This window comes from Diplotaxodon limnothrissa, linkage group LG3 (assembly GCF_057381915.1).
Source record: "Diplotaxodon limnothrissa isolate DT_005_m linkage group LG3, D_limnothrissa_male_GT1.1, whole genome shotgun sequence".
Taxonomy (NCBI): Eukaryota; Metazoa; Chordata; class Actinopteri; order Cichliformes; family Cichlidae; genus Diplotaxodon; species Diplotaxodon limnothrissa.
In genome coordinates this window covers 13,257,230-13,276,697 of record NC_140598.1, presented here as the reverse complement: position 1 = coordinate 13,276,697, position 19,468 = coordinate 13,257,230, and the positions used below count along the sequence as shown (strand labels likewise).

The 19,468-nt window shown below is 41.9% G+C and overlaps 1 protein-coding gene across 1 annotated transcript in view; it reads right to left on the bottom strand.

Moving 5' to 3' along the window:
- The window catches only part of zanl (zonadhesin, like), a 127,494-nt gene that overhangs the window by 24,855 nt on the left and 83,171 nt on the right, over positions 1–19,468 (bottom strand). The window contains 28 exon segments of the mRNA XM_085349915.1: positions 50–191; positions 281–474; positions 741–885; positions 1,574–1,776; positions 2,345–2,514; positions 4,871–4,978; positions 5,108–5,251; positions 5,686–5,831; positions 6,268–6,392; positions 6,667–6,783; positions 7,197–7,335; positions 7,524–7,720; positions 8,121–8,262; positions 8,462–8,600; positions 8,687–8,815; positions 9,930–10,078; positions 12,162–12,406; positions 12,569–12,710; positions 12,800–12,993; positions 13,260–13,404; positions 14,093–14,295; positions 14,864–15,033; positions 16,835–16,942; positions 17,072–17,215; positions 17,649–17,794; positions 18,231–18,355; positions 18,630–18,746; positions 19,160–19,298. Coding sequence (XP_085206041.1) covers positions 50–191; positions 281–474; positions 741–885; positions 1,574–1,776; positions 2,345–2,514; positions 4,871–4,978; positions 5,108–5,251; positions 5,686–5,831; positions 6,268–6,392; positions 6,667–6,783; positions 7,197–7,335; positions 7,524–7,720; positions 8,121–8,262; positions 8,462–8,600; positions 8,687–8,815; positions 9,930–10,078; positions 12,162–12,406; positions 12,569–12,710; positions 12,800–12,993; positions 13,260–13,404; positions 14,093–14,295; positions 14,864–15,033; positions 16,835–16,942; positions 17,072–17,215; positions 17,649–17,794; positions 18,231–18,355; positions 18,630–18,746; positions 19,160–19,298 — 4,267 coding nt within the window.

Below are 19,468 nucleotides of genomic sequence, written 5' to 3'. Positions count from 1 at the left end.
CACTGCATTAAATCAAGTCAACAACAATAAAGTCAACAAACATTATTACCTTTAGGATAACAGCCTGCAACACCATTAACCTCTCGACACTCTTCAGTGGGGTCACAGGAGTTATCAACACATTCCAAAGTGTAGTTCCCTACACAGCGACACAGCTTTGTGCAGCCATCTCCAAATACTATCTCACCAGGCTGGATAAAATGAAAACAATCAGTACTGAGAAAGTATACTGTATGTCTTTAAATGTACACTGTACACAGTACTAACTAGGACATCTGACCTCATAATAGTTATTGTTGTCATCTAAACAACCACACTTGTCCAGTGGCACGCAGTGCCGTCCTTTGAAGACAAAGCCTGGTTTGCAGAAACACCCAGTGATGCAGGAGCCAGAACAGTTGGTAGAGGGTTCCATACATGTAGGAATGCAAGCTGGACCACACTCTATATACTCTGCGTTAGGAGGACACAGGTCTGGGTAGAAAGAAAAAGGATTACTGGAAAATGAGCAGATACTCTTTCAGGAACTAAAAAGGTAGGAAGTTATTATGCAGTGTTAACAAACTCAGTCCAAACTAACAACATCAGTTGAGACAGTGGAGGTTTGGAGCGCCTGTTGCTAAAATGACTGCATTTATTTACTGCATTTCTAGGGCCAGTCGGATAAAGCACTTGACACTGTAATCCACATCCATGCATTCATGCAGCTATTTCTATGTGAAGCTGTGTGATTAACATACCCAGAGGGTGGCATTCATATTCTCCATCTTGTAGTTGGCAGCTCTCAGTAGTTGGGTTACAGCTGGTGTTATGACACTGTAGCAGACCTCCACTGTGACACATACACTTTTGTTCACAACCCTCCAAGTACCAGTCATCGCCCACCTGACAAATGTACACAGAATGCAAAAAACAATCAAAATTTTGTCATGTAATTCTCTCTTATATGTCTGTGAAGGTTCTCAGTCATCCAGGTCATCGTAGTCAAAGGAGCTTGCAAAGAAAAGCGTCTGGACTTCTTTAAGTCTTTCAGTCTTCAAGCAACTTAAAGAAGTCCAGACGCCTTTCTTTGCAGACTCCTTTTACATTCTCTCTTATACATCACACGAATATAAAGATCAAAATGATAAATATACATTTGGATGCAAACCAGGGATTCTGTATGCTACTAACTAATTAGGCCAACCTTTACTCATTTATTTATTGATTTTGGGCTTGCTAATTGTGGTGGCACCAGTATGTAAATGCTATGACATAAATACAAATTCTATAACACCAGTGTCTTTTAAATTCAGGTATAATACAGTATAATAAATATAATCTGTGCTTGATAAGTTGAAAGTAAAAATCTTTGTTGTAAAACCAATATTTATGTGCCAACAGTTCTCTGCAGTCTATGCACCCTTAATTTAGTTGAGTTTTAATTTCTTTTGTACTGTAGGGTCTTTGTGTCTCTTGGCGTCTCTCCTGTTGAAGTTATAAAGAGAACTGAAAATGATGTTAGCATGAGCTTAGCACATTTTAAAGGTAAATGGAATATGGTTTTAATTGTTTGGAGGCTGTTTCCACTTACAGGGTGATAGGTTCCACTGGGGTCCACACAACCACAGTCTCTCAGTTCCACACATTTGTCATCACTGAGAATGAAGCCAGGGTTACACTCACAACCCTCCACACACACTTCCTCACAGCCAGGTGGTCCCACCACACCAAGACATGTCTCAGGACATGAATTCACACAAAGGGAGTAGGAGCTATTGGGAGGACAGGTCAGAGCTGTGTGGACAAACACAGGGATGAACAATAATGAGAGGGAACAATGGTGGACAAATAGCAACAGAGAAGGGAGTGGGTAGTACGATGATTCAAAGACAGGGCACCTACGTATCTCATATTGATTTAACTCAGTGTCATAAATGAAAGCAAGGATAATATTAACTGCATTGAATATTTTACATTGGTTTCAGCATTGTGCACTGTATCTTAAACTCTCCTCCCTATACAATTATAAATATGATTATAAGTTCAATTATAATGTTGGTGAGCAGGATGTAATATATCGTGGTTATATTTACAGGTGGAGACAACTTCCAAATGGAGAAGCTATGGCATGCACCCCATTTAAAAGGGAAAATGCTGAAGGCTCATTTTTCCAAAATGAAAAGGTATTATTCAAGTCTTTATTCATTTATGCTTCAGAATGGGGCTTATCAAGCCAATGGGCGATGTCACTGTGACTATGTTTTATATATACTTTATGATATTCAGAAAGAACAGCTGATATTATTATTAAACTATCATATATCATTTAGATATATTTGGTATATCTCAGATTCAAACTTACGGCAGAAGTCTGGAGTTCTCCATTGGTAGACTTTGGCTCCAGCACTATGACATGCGTCAGTGTAGGCCTGGAGCTGGTCACACAGCACGTGCTGCTGGCCGTTGAACTGACACATGTCATACACACAGCTTTGGAAGAATGGAGTGGGATTAACTACACTGATGCACTCCCTGTAACAGAGAAAAGCACTCACTTAGCTTAGGTAGGAAAAGGCAGAGGCTCATATATACTGAAAATCTGAGTTCGAACAAACAAAAAAGCTACAATTGGTGGTGAAACAGTCAACAATTGTTGCATAAGTTTAGCAACAATTCACTAGATGGGGCCATTGAATAAAGGTGAATGGCTTAAACATGAATTGAACTGCGGTTTGGGGAAGGTCTCGCTGTGGACTGGCAGCGGCTCCTGGGCTGGCAGATCCCCAAAGAAGACATCCCCTAGAAGCAGCAATAACTGTGCATTGTGAAGGTGAAAGACCTCTGCAGTAATAATTCAATTTTTCAATTCAATTTATTTATACAGCCCCAAATCACAACAACAATCACCTCAAGGTGCTTTATATGTAAGGTAGACCCTGCAATAATACCTACAGAGAAAACCCAACAATCATATGACTCCCTATGAGCAAGCACTTTGGGAATTGGGAAGGAACAACTCCTTTTAACGGGAAGAAACTTCTGGCAAAACCATTCCCATGGAAGGACAGCCATCTTGTCACGGTCCGGGGCAGCGGCCGTGTGGAGAGTGGAAGGAGGACTCAAAGCGCAGCACTCATTCAGGTGTGAGGGTGATTTATTGATAATAACAAACATAAAGAGGAGATGGCAAAACAGAACTACGGATGAACTAAACTGGGTGAAACTACACAAAGGAGTGGCAAACCTGAACACGAAGGGAGAACAGCAGGGAGAGCACGCAGAGGATTTCACAGGGTAGATGCAGAATACGCAGGGTAACACAGAGGATGAACACAGGTAGGAACACAGACGACGCGACGAGGAGCAGAGGAAATCACACGCTATAAATACACAAAGAGACACTGGGAAATCACACACAGATGGGGGAAACAGCTGGACCTGATTAACCTGACGAGACAGGGGAACACTAACACCAGGGACCAACAGAGGGAGCACAAACCCAGAACCCAGTGTCTAAAATCCCAAACACAAACCATCCCAAAACAGCCATGAATAATAATGAAAGTAATAACAATAAGTACATAAACATAAAGTCACTGAGTCATGGTCGCAGGACCATGACACATCTGCCGCTACCGGCTGAAGTGGAAGAAGGAAAGCAGGACAAAAGAGAAGCGCAGGGAGAAGATGGTCAAGGATTCCAGAGAGTGGAGTGGTTGAGTTCGGAAAATTACGAAGGAATGGTGGGAGAAGACCACAAAGCAAATTTCAGAAAACGAAAGACCTTAATAGCTTAATGAGGAGAACCCCTGATCGAGTGGCAACGTGGCTCGACTGGTGTGGAGGCTGGATGGATGCATGTCTGTATTTTAAGACATGAGGCAATGGCTTGACGGCTCGTAAAAGCTATTCTGGTGTGTTTGAAAATGATCGATATGGAGACAAAGACTGGCAATACGGTGTCAGGAATGTGCACTGTTACATTTTGTGAAAGATAGATAAATGCATGGACCCTGGCATCCAAGTTATTGGGGAAAGTGGGAAGAGATACTGGCTTCCAGGTGCCAAAAAGCACGCTGCTGCATTTTGCTCAGGAGAGATAGAGGGAAGAAAAGCTTGCTACTGCAAATGAAGGAAAAGAACTGGCATCCCGGTGCCAGATGTATGCTGGCAAATTTGAAAAAGACAGAGAAATAGAACCTGGAGTACCATTGCAAAAAGCATTCTGCTGGATTTGTAAAGGAGGAAAAGAGAAAGAGAACCTGGCATTCCTGTGCCAAAAAACATGCTGCTGCATTTTTGTGAAAAAGGGAGGGACAGAAGAGGAACTGGCAACCCGGTGCTAAAAGCTTGCTCCTGCATTTGTGAAGGAGGGATAGAGAAAGAAAGCCTGACATCCTAGTGCCAAGAAGCATGCTGCTGCATTGTGCGAGGGAGGGATAGAGGGGAAGGGAAACTGGAATCTCCTGGGTAGAAAACCTTGTTGATGCATTTGCAAATGAGGAATAATAACTTGGCATCCTGGTGCCAAAAGCTCACTGTTGTATTTGCAAAGGAGGGTTATAGAAAGAACCTGGTATCCCAGGTTTTTTGCAACGATAGATAGAGATAAACTGGCAAGTCATTGGTAAAAACTTGCTGCTGCGTTTGAGAATGAGGGACAAAGAACAAAACTGGCATCCCAGTGCCAGAAGGGTTCATTACAGCATTACAGTAATAGTATTGAAAATATTTATTCATATTTTACAGGTCAGTTGGGTGATTACCAGGCATGCTGCCATCTATTTCATGATTTTATAAGGTCAGGAAAAAAACGTTGTAAAATCCCAGGAATCCCATCAGTTTAACCAAGTCGATAACCAAAAGTGGAGGGGTTGTGAATTCTTACCGGAAGGGTCCAGTAGGGTCTGTAATTTTACCACATTTCTCTGGTTTTACAACTTCAGCTTCCAAGTTGGGGTCACACTCTGGATCAGGCTTTGTTCCTGGGGTACATCTGGTCAATACAAATACAAAACACAGTTACATCCTCTTCAGTTTGTCAGAAAGAGTCCGACAGTAAGGTAACAAAAGACATAACCAGAAGAAATCCAAAAGACAGAAAGATAGATATGTTGGAACTCACGAGTCATCTTCATCGTCTTTGGTCTGCCAGCTGTTCCCAAAGTCATTACTATTTCCTGCCACAGTGCCATCAGGTTTAGTGAAGTCATTGTCTGGGTTCCCATCATAGTCACCACAAAGGCCACACATTTGGTCATAGTAGGAGCTGGTAGGACAAAGTCAAGGCAGGATATGTAGGATTAAAATAAGACAAGCTTAAGAATATTTGCAATGTTTAATAAGGTGTTGCTTGGCCTTTTATTGTAATTCTAGAAACAAATGAAGAGAATGCAAAAATCCCTGATACAATAAACCAGGGCATCGTATTAAAAGTTGCATAAGTCCACAATATGCACACAAATGGACTGCTTTGTTTTCACAACATACATAAAACAACTGGTGATGTTCAGCAGTTTAGATCGTTATCTATCAGAGTTTCTTCAGATCGTTAGGTTATGGTTGCATCAGAGGAAAGTGGTCATCAAAAAAAATAATGATAGAGCAATGGAGACAGTGGTCAGGTGTATTGTATGAATGTATGAAGCAAATAAAAAGAAGTTCTACAATATCAAAATAGTTCAAACCAATATTTATACTAACCTGGGAACTGAGATCTGGGCATAATGGTTTCCATCCCAACGCACCCTCAGGCCAAAGGATGTTTGAAGCGTGATGAACTGACCAGCAAGACTAATAGACATGAGAGGAGAGGGGGAGTGGGGCAGAGCCACCCGTACTCCGTTCACCTGATTCAGTGATGAAGAAAAAGATGTTAAGAACATAAGAATATAAAGATGTTAAACAGACTGTGTAAACGTCTAATTGGTGGACAGGTCAGGGAGTATAAAAGTACAAAGAGTGTGCAATGTGCAGTATATCAGGCAAAAACAGACTTTGTATAGTTTTAACAAGCAAGAAAGACATTGCTTTATGCCTATCACACTGTGTTATCTTTGGCATAGATTCAACTGACAAAATGGGAAAAATCTGTTTTGTTTTTTTTACATGTTGTTAGCAACAAAGTAACTAAAGATATAATTTGAGTTCTTTGCTAAAATGTCAGTTATGTGTAGACATAAGACATACATGGTGATGATACAACTACTGTGTGGGATGTCTGCTGGCACACATTTTACTTAAAGATGGGAAATACAAGAGATAGTAATTCATTCATATACTGACCAGTGTTCTACTGCTCTTCATCAGGGTCACAGTAATTCCATCCACTGTCACATATAGCTTCCTCAGGTATGACACTCCTGCAACTCCTCTCTCTTCATTCTTTGCCTCCACAGAGAACCAAGGGCCTGCACAGGGAAGACCACGACAATCAGGAATATTGTGTGTTTATATTAAAGGTGAACATTGGCATTAACATACAAACCACCACTGACATTCAGTGTCTTCTCTTTGCAGCAAACGTGAATGAAAACAATATATGTCATGCTTTGCGATGAAAATAATAAATGAGTAAATTTAGCTCATTTAAACTTTCATTTGTGCGTGTGGTGTGGCAAGACTAGAACAGGTGCAATGAAACCCAAACATCTTAATGAATAAATGTCTCAAAATAGTGTGTACCTGTGCTGTTCCTACAGCTTCTGGCCAGTGTGTAAGTACAGGTTCCCATGAAGCTGTAGTACTTCTTGTCAAAGGTGTTGTAGTGTGGATCCCCAGAAACTACACAATCCTGAAAGCCTGAGAGAGGGGAAAAACATCAGGAACATCAGACTGAAACACAGATGAAGCCACTGTAGAACAATTACCTAATAACAGTGCAGTTCACTGCTGCTTTGGACTTATACTGGCATTAAAATAGATGCAAGGAATATATCATTTCCTGACTAGACAAAATTTTGTATTATTTCAATTTCTTTTCTGCAACTCTGTGATTTTGCATTATAAAGAATTGCATGTAACAAGTGTTGTTATAGACAAACTGTACAGAAGAGAGCAAAAGAAACATAACAGCAACACACACATAAATATTTCACTGTTATTGAAAGTAAAAGACACCTCTGGGTTGTGCTTCTCTATCTTCCATTACTCAGTCTAATTATGTATATTAGAGCAGGGATAGAAAATGCTAGGTGTGAACATTACAAACATACTCGTAGGATAGCAGCCCAGCTCTCCATCCTGAAGTTTACATTCATGCATTGGGGGGCATTCAGAGGCTTCACAGGTAATTCCAGCTGCACCACACCAACATTTTCGCTTGCAGTCTTCCTCAAAAAACTCCTCTCCAGGCTGACAAACAGACAACAAAACTGACAATTAAGCATAGCAGGCACAGATGATTCTTTGTAGATCCTTTTATGCATGTATGTATGAAAATGTTGTTTTAGAGAGGACATAAAGAGACTGCAAGTGACCTGACTTGAAATACAAAGGACCAAATGATTCACTGCCGGCCTATCAGACCCACTTCACCATACCTCATAATACTGGCCGTTCGTGTGGTTGCAGCCACACATGTTCTCCTTAACGCACTTGCCAGCACTCAGGACATAGCTGGGATCACACACACAGGACTCAGAGCAGGGACCAGAGCAGGAGGGGGGTTTTCCAAAGCATGTTTCCTGACAAGGATCTGCACAAGGTTCGTAGTGGCTGTTTGGGGGACAGCTCAGTGCTAAGCAGACCACAAGAGGTTGAAGTTAGTGATAGGAAACAAAAGTATGTGCTGGTTAAAATATAAAATGACAGCTTTTCACAAGAAAAGAGATACGTCTTTGGCACTTCCAGCTGTGTTGTCTTCCGTGGAACTAGATTGTTTGAGTTTGGTGGTAACCCAGTCTCCTGCAGCCTCTTGGTATATGTTGTCTGCCCAACTAGGTATGCTAAAGAAGCACTCCCTCGGTTAACTTTAGTGAGTAGGAAGCCCGTATGAAGTACTCTTCCACAAGTCAAAACTGACATAAACTTCTTTGTGTTATTTTCTCCCAACTACTCAGCCAAGCTGATTTTTACCTAATGATATACCTAAAGATATTTTACTACTAAATTAAATCATTTGTCCTTCCAATACTCACGGCAGAAGGTTTCATTCCTCCATGGTCCAAGGTTGACCCCACGATCTTGGCATTCATTGACATAGGCTTCAATGGCTTCACACAAAATGGGCCTGGCACCATCCAGCTCACACAAGTCAAAGACACAGTCCCTGAAGTAATTCTGAGAACAAACAATCACTTTGTTACAATGCTTTATATTGTGTGACCATCTAAAACCACATATTCAAATTATTCCACTATTACGAATATCACATTTTCACCCTGAATGCACACACACATAGACAAATACAACAAGCTCAGAATAAGGACTGGTTCCACATTTGTTTATTATATGTGCACTATCCTCTACATGAACATACATTGGGGTTGACTTTGGGATGGCACACAGCAAAAGGTCCATTTTTGTCCAGCAGAATGCCACAATATCCAGAGCTTTCATACAGTTCCTGTTCTTCTTCATTGCACTCAGGGATGGTAGTGTTGGGTTTCTCATTACATCTGTCAAGACAGACCATCATCTTAAGAACATTTGTCTTTTGTCAATGGTAAATGTTTCTTTACACTTGCATCTCTGCAATACTCACTCTGGATTCATGTTCCAACTGTGTCCAAAGTCATTGGCATTTTCAGCTAAGCTTCCATCTGGTTTGCGGAAGTCATCTTTAGTATCTCCATCATAGTTGCCACACAGGCCACACAGCTTGTTCTGATAGCTGCAGATTGCAGAAAATGATTGTGTTAGAGTCTTATGCAAGAAAGACTAACAAGTCAGCCAGAACTACAACGTGTTTTAATTCCAGCCAAGTTTCTTTTCAGCAGTAGACTAAACCCCACACATTAGTAAGACTAAAAGATCAGACATGTACATTTGATGCGTTTGATAGCATCAGCATAGAATTAACTAGTCAGGAAATTAGAAGTTTTGTGTGATTTTATCTTGAAATTTTGAGGGAGCTGTTTGTGTTGCCCCTGCTAAATTGTTTAAATAAAATATCCTAGCTGTGTCATTAATCTCTGCCTTTATCACCTTACTACTCCTTACAGATAAAGGAGTCATGTTCAGTATATGAAAATGTGTTATAGTGTCATGGTCCGTTGTCCTGTGTCTGAGGAATGCGTGACGCTCGGGTAGCCACACCCCCGGGCTATCACCGGCACATCTGTTCTCCATCACGGTGACTACACGGAGATCTACTGAACCCGGCACTGATGGAAGGCTCCACGCCAGTCCGTTAGTTCCCCCACAGTGGTAACTAGACTTCCATGAAAGCGTGCATTCCCTTCTGGTTGGAACTGTGTTTAATCTGCCTACTTGTGTCCAGGTTTCGACTCGGCGTCTGCCACCTGCCTGTCCTCCGGCTCAACTGGATCACTCGGTGCATCATCTGGCCCATTCGCTATTTCCACGGACTTTCTGCTCACGGACTGCCACACTTCCCTCCCGAGCTCCCACAGTCCCGTTCCATCGTAAGCCCCCTACTCTAACTCAGTCCTGATGTGTTTTCCCTACTTTCCGGCTCCCTAGTAATCATCTCCCCTTTCTATTGCAGCCTCCCATGGTCCCGATCTTGGCTTCCTCGTGTCATTATTCCCCGGGTTTTTAGTTTCTTGTTTTGCTCTCTAGTTTTCCCGGGTCGCCTTTCGTTATTTCAATAAAGTGTCTTTTCTGTTAGCGCGGAGTCTGCATCTGGATCCTTTTGTGCATGCGCGCCGCGGCGCATGACATATAGTTTTAGTTGTATCAGTATGGATGTAGATTTCTGGACTGGTGAACTTGTGATTAAAACACCACTTTATAAGGAAACCATGAATTTGGTCTTCACTCACTCTTCGATTACTTTGATGTCCATGAAGGCGTTTCCATCATAGCGAACCGTCACACCAAAGTTCATGGAGACAGTGTAGTGTTTTCCTGACTTGAACACAGAAATACCAGGGGACGGAGACAGTGGCAGATTGACATTGGTCCCATTAACCTGTATGGGAAAATAGGCAGAGTACATCAAATCTGGCCAACATTTTCATTTTTTAATTACCCATGTCACAACATTACTATCTGTAACTGAAAAGAAACGTTCCTTTAGTGGGCGATCGTGGCTCAAGAGTTGGGAGTTCGCCTTGTAATCGGAAGGTTGCCGGTTCGAGACCCGGCTTGGACAGTCTCGGTCGTTGTGTCCTTGGGCAAGACACTTCACCCGTTGCCTACTGGTGGTGGTCAGAGGGCCCGGTGGCGCCAGTGTCTGGCAGCCTCGCCTCTGTCAGTGCGCCCCAGGGTGGCTGTGGCTACAATGTAGCTTGCCATCACCAGTGTGTGAATGTGTGTGTGAATGGGTGGATGACTGGATATGTAAAGCACTTTGGGGTCCTTAGGGACTAGTAAAGCGCTATATAAATACAGGCCATTTACCATTTCTCATGCCAATGATGTCTGTAAATGTCATGCCCGACATGTTAAATGCAGCTGCCGGCATGGCAAGCGAAAGTGGATCGAAGCCAAAGGCATGAATGCACAAGAAAACAGTCGACCAGAACGATACCCGAATATTAAATCGCATTGTACGATCTAACAGGGGCTCGCAGTGGCCGCTCTGTCCCAATCCGAGACAAAATGGACGAGTCCTCCTCACTGACGCTGAGCAAGACCAACGTTGAGCCAAACAGTTCTGCGATACTTTAAACCAGCCCAAGCCACTCCACTTGTTCGAGGCCGAAGAACTTGCACCCTCCATGGATCTTCTTCCTTTCGATATCGGAAAAATTAGCAACGCCGAAGTCAAGACAGCGATGTTGGCCTGGACGAGTTCCTCCCCACAATGCTGAAGGACGACGAAGCCCAGTTGGATGCCGCCCTTAGAAGTCCCCTAAATGCCTGCTGGTCAACATCGCATGTACCCTATGAATGGGTAATTTCAACGACTTCAAGAAAGCTTTTGACAACGTCCACCGGCTGACTCTATGGGCTATCCCACGTCAATATGGAGTCCCCCAGCAGTTTGTATACGCCTTTTGTGGTCTCTGCTCCAACTCCCGGTTCTGCGTCCAGACAGATGATTGGATGGCGCCCTTAGAAGACCCCTAAACGCCTGCTGGACAACATCGCGTGTACCCTATGAATGGGCAAAAGGTGTTATCACCAAACTTCCCGAAAGGCGATTTGGGTGACTGTAACAACTGCCGGGGCATCACGCTCCTGTCGGTACCCGGGAAAGTGCTTTGCCTTATTCCTTTGAATTGGCTACTGGGCCCCTACTGGGCTCGACTACGGAAGACCTCCAAGAATGGACTGCAGCTTTGCAGAGGCAGGTGAGGAAGTCGGATTACGAATAAGCGCCAAGAAAACCAAGGTACTCGGAGTTGGCTACACAACTGCCCATGTTCCCGTCATAATCAACCAATAACGTGCTGATAAGTTGGAAAATTTCACATATCTGGGCAGCATCATCTCGAATTATGGGATCTCTGATCAAGATGTAAACTCCAAAGTAGGGAAGGCTGCCGGTGTCCTCCGACGTCTCCAATTCAATTCATTTAAATTCAATGTTTTTTATATAGTCCCAAATCACAAAAACAGTCACCTCAAGGTGCTTTATATTTTAAGATAGACCCTACAATAATACATACAGAGAAAAAAAACAACAATCATATGACCCCATTGACCAAGCACTTTGGTGACAGAGGCGTCTTTTAACAGGAAGAAGCCTTTGGCAGAACCAGCGAAAGCAAGGCCGACCAAATATCACATGGCGTCGAATGTTTATGGATGATCTGAAAACAGTCGACATCGCCTGGGACGAAGCTGAAACATTCGCCCCTGACCGTCATCGATGGAGATTGTTAGCTGCCCGATGCGTCACTCGGCGTAGGAGGAACTAAGTGTTAAGTGTAAGTGCAAGTTTCTTTCCATGGTCAATTGCAGTGGTTTTCAGAAGTGTTCCTGAGCATGTGCAGTGATTTGTACCACAGAATGATGTTTGTTTGTAATGCAGTAGTGCCTGATAACGTGAAAGCGTGATTGGTTTTCACATGCAAAACATCCTGTTTCTTCCTCTCATGTCTTACCTGCACAGTGCCACCTTTGAGAATGGAGATCTTTATCATCTGTGCGTATACATGTACGGCATTCACATAGGAGATGGTCGGCCTGTTATACCGGTTTTCATTGTCAGTATGGACCTCAAAGTAGGGCACAGTTGTGTCATTGCATGGACTAGACATCAGATAGCTGCAGTTGCCCATGAAGTCATATTTGCGTTTGTCAAAGCTGGTGTAGTGTGGATCGCCAGATGCAATGCATGTGGATGTACCTAAAGGAATAATATATGAGAAAATTGTAATTTCCACACTGTCAACTATCAAGTTATACCGACTGACTGTAAAGCACAACACAAGGTGCTCTTTGTGCAGATGTAATTTATTACACTGCATTAAATCAAGTCAACAACAATAAAGTCAACAAACATTATTACCTTTAGGATAACAGCCTGCAACACCATTAACCTCTCGACACTCTTCAGTGGGGTCACAGGAGTTATCAACACATTCCAAAGTGTAGTTCCCTACACAGCGACACAGCTTTGTGCAGCCATCTCCAAATACTATCTCACCAGGCTGGATAAAATGAAAACAATCAGTACTGAGAAAGTATACTGTATGTCTTTAAATGTACACTGTACACAGTACTAACTAGGACATCTGACCTCATAATAGTTATTGTTGTCATCTAAACAACCACACTTGTCCAGTGGCACGCAGTGCCGTCCTTTGAAGACAAAGCCTGGTTTGCAGAAACACCCAGTGATGCAGGAGCCAGAACAGTTGGTAGAGGGTTCCATACATGTAGGAATGCAAGCTGGACCACACTCTATATACTCTGCGTTAGGAGGACACAGGTCTGGGTAGAAAGAAAAAGGATTACTGGAAAATGAGCAGATACTCTTTCAGGAACTAAAAAGGTAGGAAGTTATTATGCAGTGTTAACAAACTCAGTCCAAACTAACAACATCAGTTGAGACAGTGGAGGTTTGGAGCGCCTGTTGCTAAAATGACTGCATTTATTTACTGCATTTCTAGGGCCAGTCGGATAAAGCACTTGACACTGTAATCCACATCCATGCATTCATGCAGCTATTTCTATGTGAAGCTGTGTGATTAACATACCCAGAGGGTGGCATTCATATTCTCCATCTTGTAGTTGGCAGCTCTCAGTAGTTGGGTTACAGCTGGTGTTATGACACTGTAGCAGACCTCCACTGTGACACATACACTTTTGTTCACAACCCTCCAAGTACCAGTCATCGCCCACCTGACAAATGTACACAGAATGCAAAAAACAATCAAAATTTTGTCATGTAATTCTCTCTTATATGTCTGTGAAGGTTCTCAGTCATCCAGGTCATCGTAGTCAAAGGAGCTTGCAAAGAAAAGCGTCTGGACTTCTTTAAGTCTTTCAGTCTTCAAGCAACTTAAAGAAGTCCAGACGCCTTTCTTTGCAGACTCCTTTTACATTCTCTCTTATACATCACACGAATATAAAGATCAAAATGATAAATATACATTTGGATGCAAACCAGGGATTCTGTATGCTACTAACTAATTAGGCCAACCTTTACTCATTTATTTATTGATTTTGGGCTTGCTAATTGTGGTGGCACCAGTATGTAAATGCTATGACATAAATACAAATTCTATAACACCAGTGTCTTTTAAATTCAGGTATAATACAGTATAATAAATATAATCTGTGCTTGATAAGTTGAAAGTAAAAATCTTTGTTGTAAAACCAATATTTATGTGCCAACAGTTCTCTGCAGTCTATGCACCCTTAATTTAGTTGAGTTTTAATTTCTTTTGTACTGTAGGGTCTTTGTGTCTCTTGGCGTCTCTCCTGTTGAAGTTATAAAGAGAACTGAAAATGATGTTAGCATGAGCTTAGCACATTTTAAAGGTAAATGGAATATGGTTTTAATTGTTTGGAGGCTGTTTCCACTTACAGGGTGATAGGTTCCACTGGGGTCCACACAACCACAGTCTCTCAGTTCCACACATTTGTCATCACTGAGAATGAAGCCAGGGTTACACTCACAACCCTCCACACACACTTCCTCACAGCCAGGTGGTCCCACCACACCAAGACATGTCTCAGGACATGAATTCACACAAAGGGAGTAGGAGCTATTGGGAGGACAGGTCAGAGCTGTGTGGACAAACACAGGGATGAACAATAATGAGAGGGAACAATGGTGGACAAATAGCAACAGAGAAGGGAATGGGTAGTACGATGATTCAAAGACAGGGCACCTACGTATCTCATATTGATTTAACTCAGTGTCATAAATGAAAGCAAGGATAATATTAACTGCATTGAATATTTTACATTGGTTTCAGCATTGTGCACTGTATCTTAAACTCTCCTCCCTATACAATTATAAATATGATTATAAGTTCAATTATAATGTTGGTGAGCAGGATGTAATATATCGTGGTTATATTTACAGGTGGAGACAACTTCCAAATGGAGAAGCTATGGCATGCACCCCATTTAAAAGGGAAAATGCTGAAGGCTCATTTTTCCAAAATGAAAAGGTATTATTCAAGTCTTTATTCATTTATGCTTCAGAATGGGGCTTATCAAGCCAATGGGCGATGTCACTGTGACTATGTTTTATATATACTTTATGATATTCAGAAAGAACAGCTGATATTATTATTAAACTATCATATATCATTTAGATATATTTGGTATATCTCAGATTCAAACTTACGGCAGAAGTCTGGAGTTCTCCATTGGTAGACTTTGGCTCCAGCACTATGACATGCGTCAGTGTAGGCCTGGAGCTGGTCACACAGCACGTGCTGCTGGCCGTTGAACTGACACATGTCATACACACAGCTTTGGAAGAATGGAGTGGGATTAACTACACTGATGCACTCCCTGTAACAGAGAAAAGCACTCACTTAGCTTAGGTAGGAAAAGGCAGAGGCTCATATATACTGAAAATCTGAGTTCGAACAAACAAAAAAGCTACATTTGGTGGTGAAACAGTCAACAATTGTTGCATAAGTTTAGCAACAATTCACTAGCTGGGGCCAGTGAATAAAGGTGAATGGCTTAAACATGAATTGAACTGCGGTTTGGGGAAGGTCTCGCTGTGGACTGGCGGCGGCTCCTGGGCTGGCAGATCCCCAAAGAAGACATCCCCTAGAAGCAGCAATAACTGTGCATTGTGAAGGTGAAAGACCTCTGCAGGAATAATTCAATTTTTCAATTCAATTTATTTATACAGCCCAAATCACAACAACAATCGCCTCAAGGTGCTTTATATGTAAGGTAGACCCTGCAATAATACCTACAGAGAAAACCCAACAATCATATGACTCCCTATGAGCAAGCACTTTGGGAATTGGGAAGGAACAACTCCTTTTAACGGGAAGAAACTTCTGGCAAAACCATTCCCATGGAAGGACAGCCATCTGCCGCTACCGGCTGAAGTGGAAGAAGGAAAGCAGGACAAAAGAGAAGCGCAGGGAGAAGATGGTCAAGGATTCCAGAGAGTGGAGTGGTTGAGTTCGGAAAATTACGAAGGAATGGTGGGAGAAGACCACAAAGCAAATTTCAGAAAACGAAAGACCTTAATAGCTTAATGAGGAGAACCCCTGATCGAGTGGCAACGTGGCTCGACTGGTGTGGAGGCTGGATGGATGCATGTCTGTATTTTAAGACATGAGGCAATGGCTTGACGGCTCGTAAAAGCTATTCTGGTGTGTTTGAAAATGATCGATATGGAGACAAAGACTGGCAATACGGTGTCAGGAATGTGCACTGTTACATTTTGTGAAAGATAGATAAATGCATGGACCCTGGCATCCAAGTTATTGGGGAAAGTGGGAAGAGATACTGGCTTCCAGGTGCCAAAAAGCACGCTGCTGCATTTTGCTCAGGAGAGATAGAGGGAAGAAAAGCTTGCTACTGCAAATGAAGGAAAAGAACTGGCATCCCGGTGCCAGATGTATGCTGGCAAATTTGAAAAAGACAGAGAAATAGAACCTGGAGTACCATTGCAAAAAGCATTCTGCTGGATTTGTAAAGGAGGAAAAGAGAAAGAGAACCTGGCATTCCTGTGCCAAAAAACATGCTGCTGCATTTTTGTGAAAAAGGGAGGGACAGAAGAGGAACTGGCAACCCGGTGCTAAAAGCGTGCTCCTGCATTTGTGAAGGAGGGATAGAGAAAGAAAGCCTGACATCCTAGTGCCAAGAAGCATGCTGCTGCATTGTGCGAGGGAGGGATAGAGGGGAAGGGAAACTGGAATCTCCTGGGTAGAAAACCTTGTTGATGCATTTGCAAATGAGGAATAATAACTTGGCATCCTGGTGCCAAAAGCTCACTGTTGTATTTGCAAAGGAGGGTTATAGAAAGAACCTGGTATCCCAGGTTTTTTGCAACGATAGATAGAGATAAACTGGCAAGTCATTGGTAAAAACTTGCTGCTGCGTTTGAGAATGAGGGACAAAGAACGAAACTGGCATCCCAGTGCCAGAAGGGTTCATTACAGCATTACAGTAATAGTATTGAAAATATTTATTCATATTTTACAGGTCAGTTGGGTGATTACCAGGCATGCTGCCATCTATTTCATGATTTTATAAGGTCAGGAAAAAAACGTTGTAAAATCCCAGGAATCCCATCAGTTTAACCAAGTCGATAACCAAAAGTGGAGGGGTTGTGAATTCTTACCGGAAGGGTCCAGTAGGGTCTGTAATTTTACCACATTTCTCTGGTTTTACAACTTCAGCTTCCAAGTTGGGGTCACAGTCTGGATCAGGCTTTGTTCCTGGGGTACATCTGGTCAATACAAATACAAAACACAGTTACATCCTCTTCAGTTTGTCAGAAAGAGTCCGACAGTAAGGTAACAAAAGACATAACCAGAAGAAATCCAAAAGACAGAAAGGTAGATATGTTGGAACTCACGAGTCATCTTCATCGTCTTTGGTCTGCCAGCTGTTCCCAAAGTCATTACTATTTCCTGCCACAGTGCCATCTGGTTTAGTGAAGTCATTGTCTGGGTTCCCATCATAGTCACCACAAAGGCCACACATTTGGTCATAGTAGGAGCTGGTAGGACAAAGTCAAGGCAGGATATGTAGGATTAAAATAAGACAAGCTTAAGAATATTTGCAATGTTTCATAAGGTGTTGCTTGGCCTTTTATTGTAATTCTAGAAACAAATGAAGAGAATGCAAAGATCCCTGATACAATAAACCAGGGCATCGTATTAAAAGTTGCATAAGTCCACAATATGCACACAAATGGACTGCTTTGTTTTCACAACATACATAAAACAACTGGTGATGTTCAGCAGTTTAGATCGTTATCTATCAGAGTTTCTTCAGATCGTTAGGTTATGGTTGCATCAGAGGAAAGTGGTCATCAAAAAAATAATGATAGAGCAATGGAGACAGTGGTCAGGTGTATTGTATGAATGTGTGAAGCAAATAAAAAGAAGTTCTACAATATCAAAATAGTTCAAACCAATATTTATACTAACCTGGGAACTGAGATCTGGGCATAATGGTTTCCATCCCAACGCACCCTCAGGCCAAAGGATGTTTGAAGCGTGATGAACTGACCAGCAAGACTAATAGACATGAGAGGAGAGGGGGAGTGGGGCAGAGCCACCCGTACTCCGTTCACCTGATTCAGTGATGAAGAAAAAGATGTTAAGAATATAAGAATATAAAGATGTTAAACAGACTGTGTAAACGTCTAATTGGTGGACAGGTCAGGGAGTATAAAAGTACAAAGAGTGTGCAATGTGCAGTATATCAGGCAAAAACAGACTTTGTATAGTTTTAACAAGCAAGAAAGACATTGCTTTATGCCTATCACACTGTGTTATCTTTGGCATAGATTCAACTGACAAAATGGGAAAAATCTGTTTTGTTTTTTTTACATGTTGTTAGCAACAAAGTAACTAAAGATATAATTTGAGTTCTTTGCTAAAATGTCAGTTATGTGTAGACATAAGACATACATGGTGATGATACAACTACTGTGTGGGATGTCTGCTGGCACACATTTTACTTAAAGATGGGAAATACAAGAGATAGTAATTCATTCATATACTGACCAGTGTTCTACTGCTCTTCATCAGGGTCACAGTAATTCCATCCACTGTCACATATAGCTTCCTCAGGTATGACACTCCTGCAACTCCTCTCTCTTCATTCTTTGCCTCCACAGAGAACCAAGGGCCTGCACAGGGAAGACCACGACAATCAGGAATATTGTGTGTTTATATTAAAGGTGAACATTGGCATTAACATACAAACCACCACTGACATTCAGTGTCTTCTCTTTGCAGCAAACGTGAATGAAAACAATATATGTCATGCTTTGCGATGAAAATAATAAATGAGTAAATTTAGCTCATTTAAACTTTCATTTGTGCGTGTGGTGTGGCAAGACTAGAACAGGTGCAATGAAACCCAAACATCTTAATGAATAAATGTCTCAAAATAGTGTGTACCTGTGCTGTTCCTACAGCTTCTGGCCAGTGTGTAAGTACAGGTTCCCATGAAGCTGTAGTACTTCTTGTCAAAGGTGTTGTAGTGTGGATCCCCAGAAACTACACAATCCTGAAAGCCTGAGAGAGGGGAAAAACATCAGGAACATCAGACTGAAACACAGATGAAGCCACTGTAGAACAATTACCTAATAACAGTGCAGTTCACTGCTGCTTTGGACTTATACTGGCATTAAAATAGATGCAAGGAATATATCATTTCCTGACTAGACAAAATTTTGTATTATTTCAATTTCTTTTCTGCAACTCTGTGATTTTGCATTATAAAGAATTGCATGTAACAAGTGTTGTTATAGACAAACTGTACAGAAGAGAGCAAAAGAAACATAACAGCAACACACACATAAATATTTCACTGTTATTGAAAGTAAAAGACACCTCTGGGTTGTGCTTCTCTATCTTCCATTACTCAGTCTAATTATGTATATTAGAGCAGGGATAGAAAATGCTAGGTGTGAACATTACAAACATACTCGTAGGATAGCAGCCCAGCTCTCCATCCTGAAGTTTACATTCATGCATTGGGGGGCATTCAGAGGCTTCACAGGTAATTCCAGCTGCACCACACCAACATTTTCGCTTGCAGTCTTCCTCAAAAAACTCCTCTCCAGGCTGACAAACAGACAACAAAATTGACAATTAAGCATAGCAGGCACAGATGATTCTTTGTAGATCATTTTATGCATGTATGTATGAAAATGTTGTTTTAGAGAGGACATAAAGAGACTGCAAGTGACCTGACTTGAAATACAAAGGACCAAATGATTCACTGCCGGCTTATC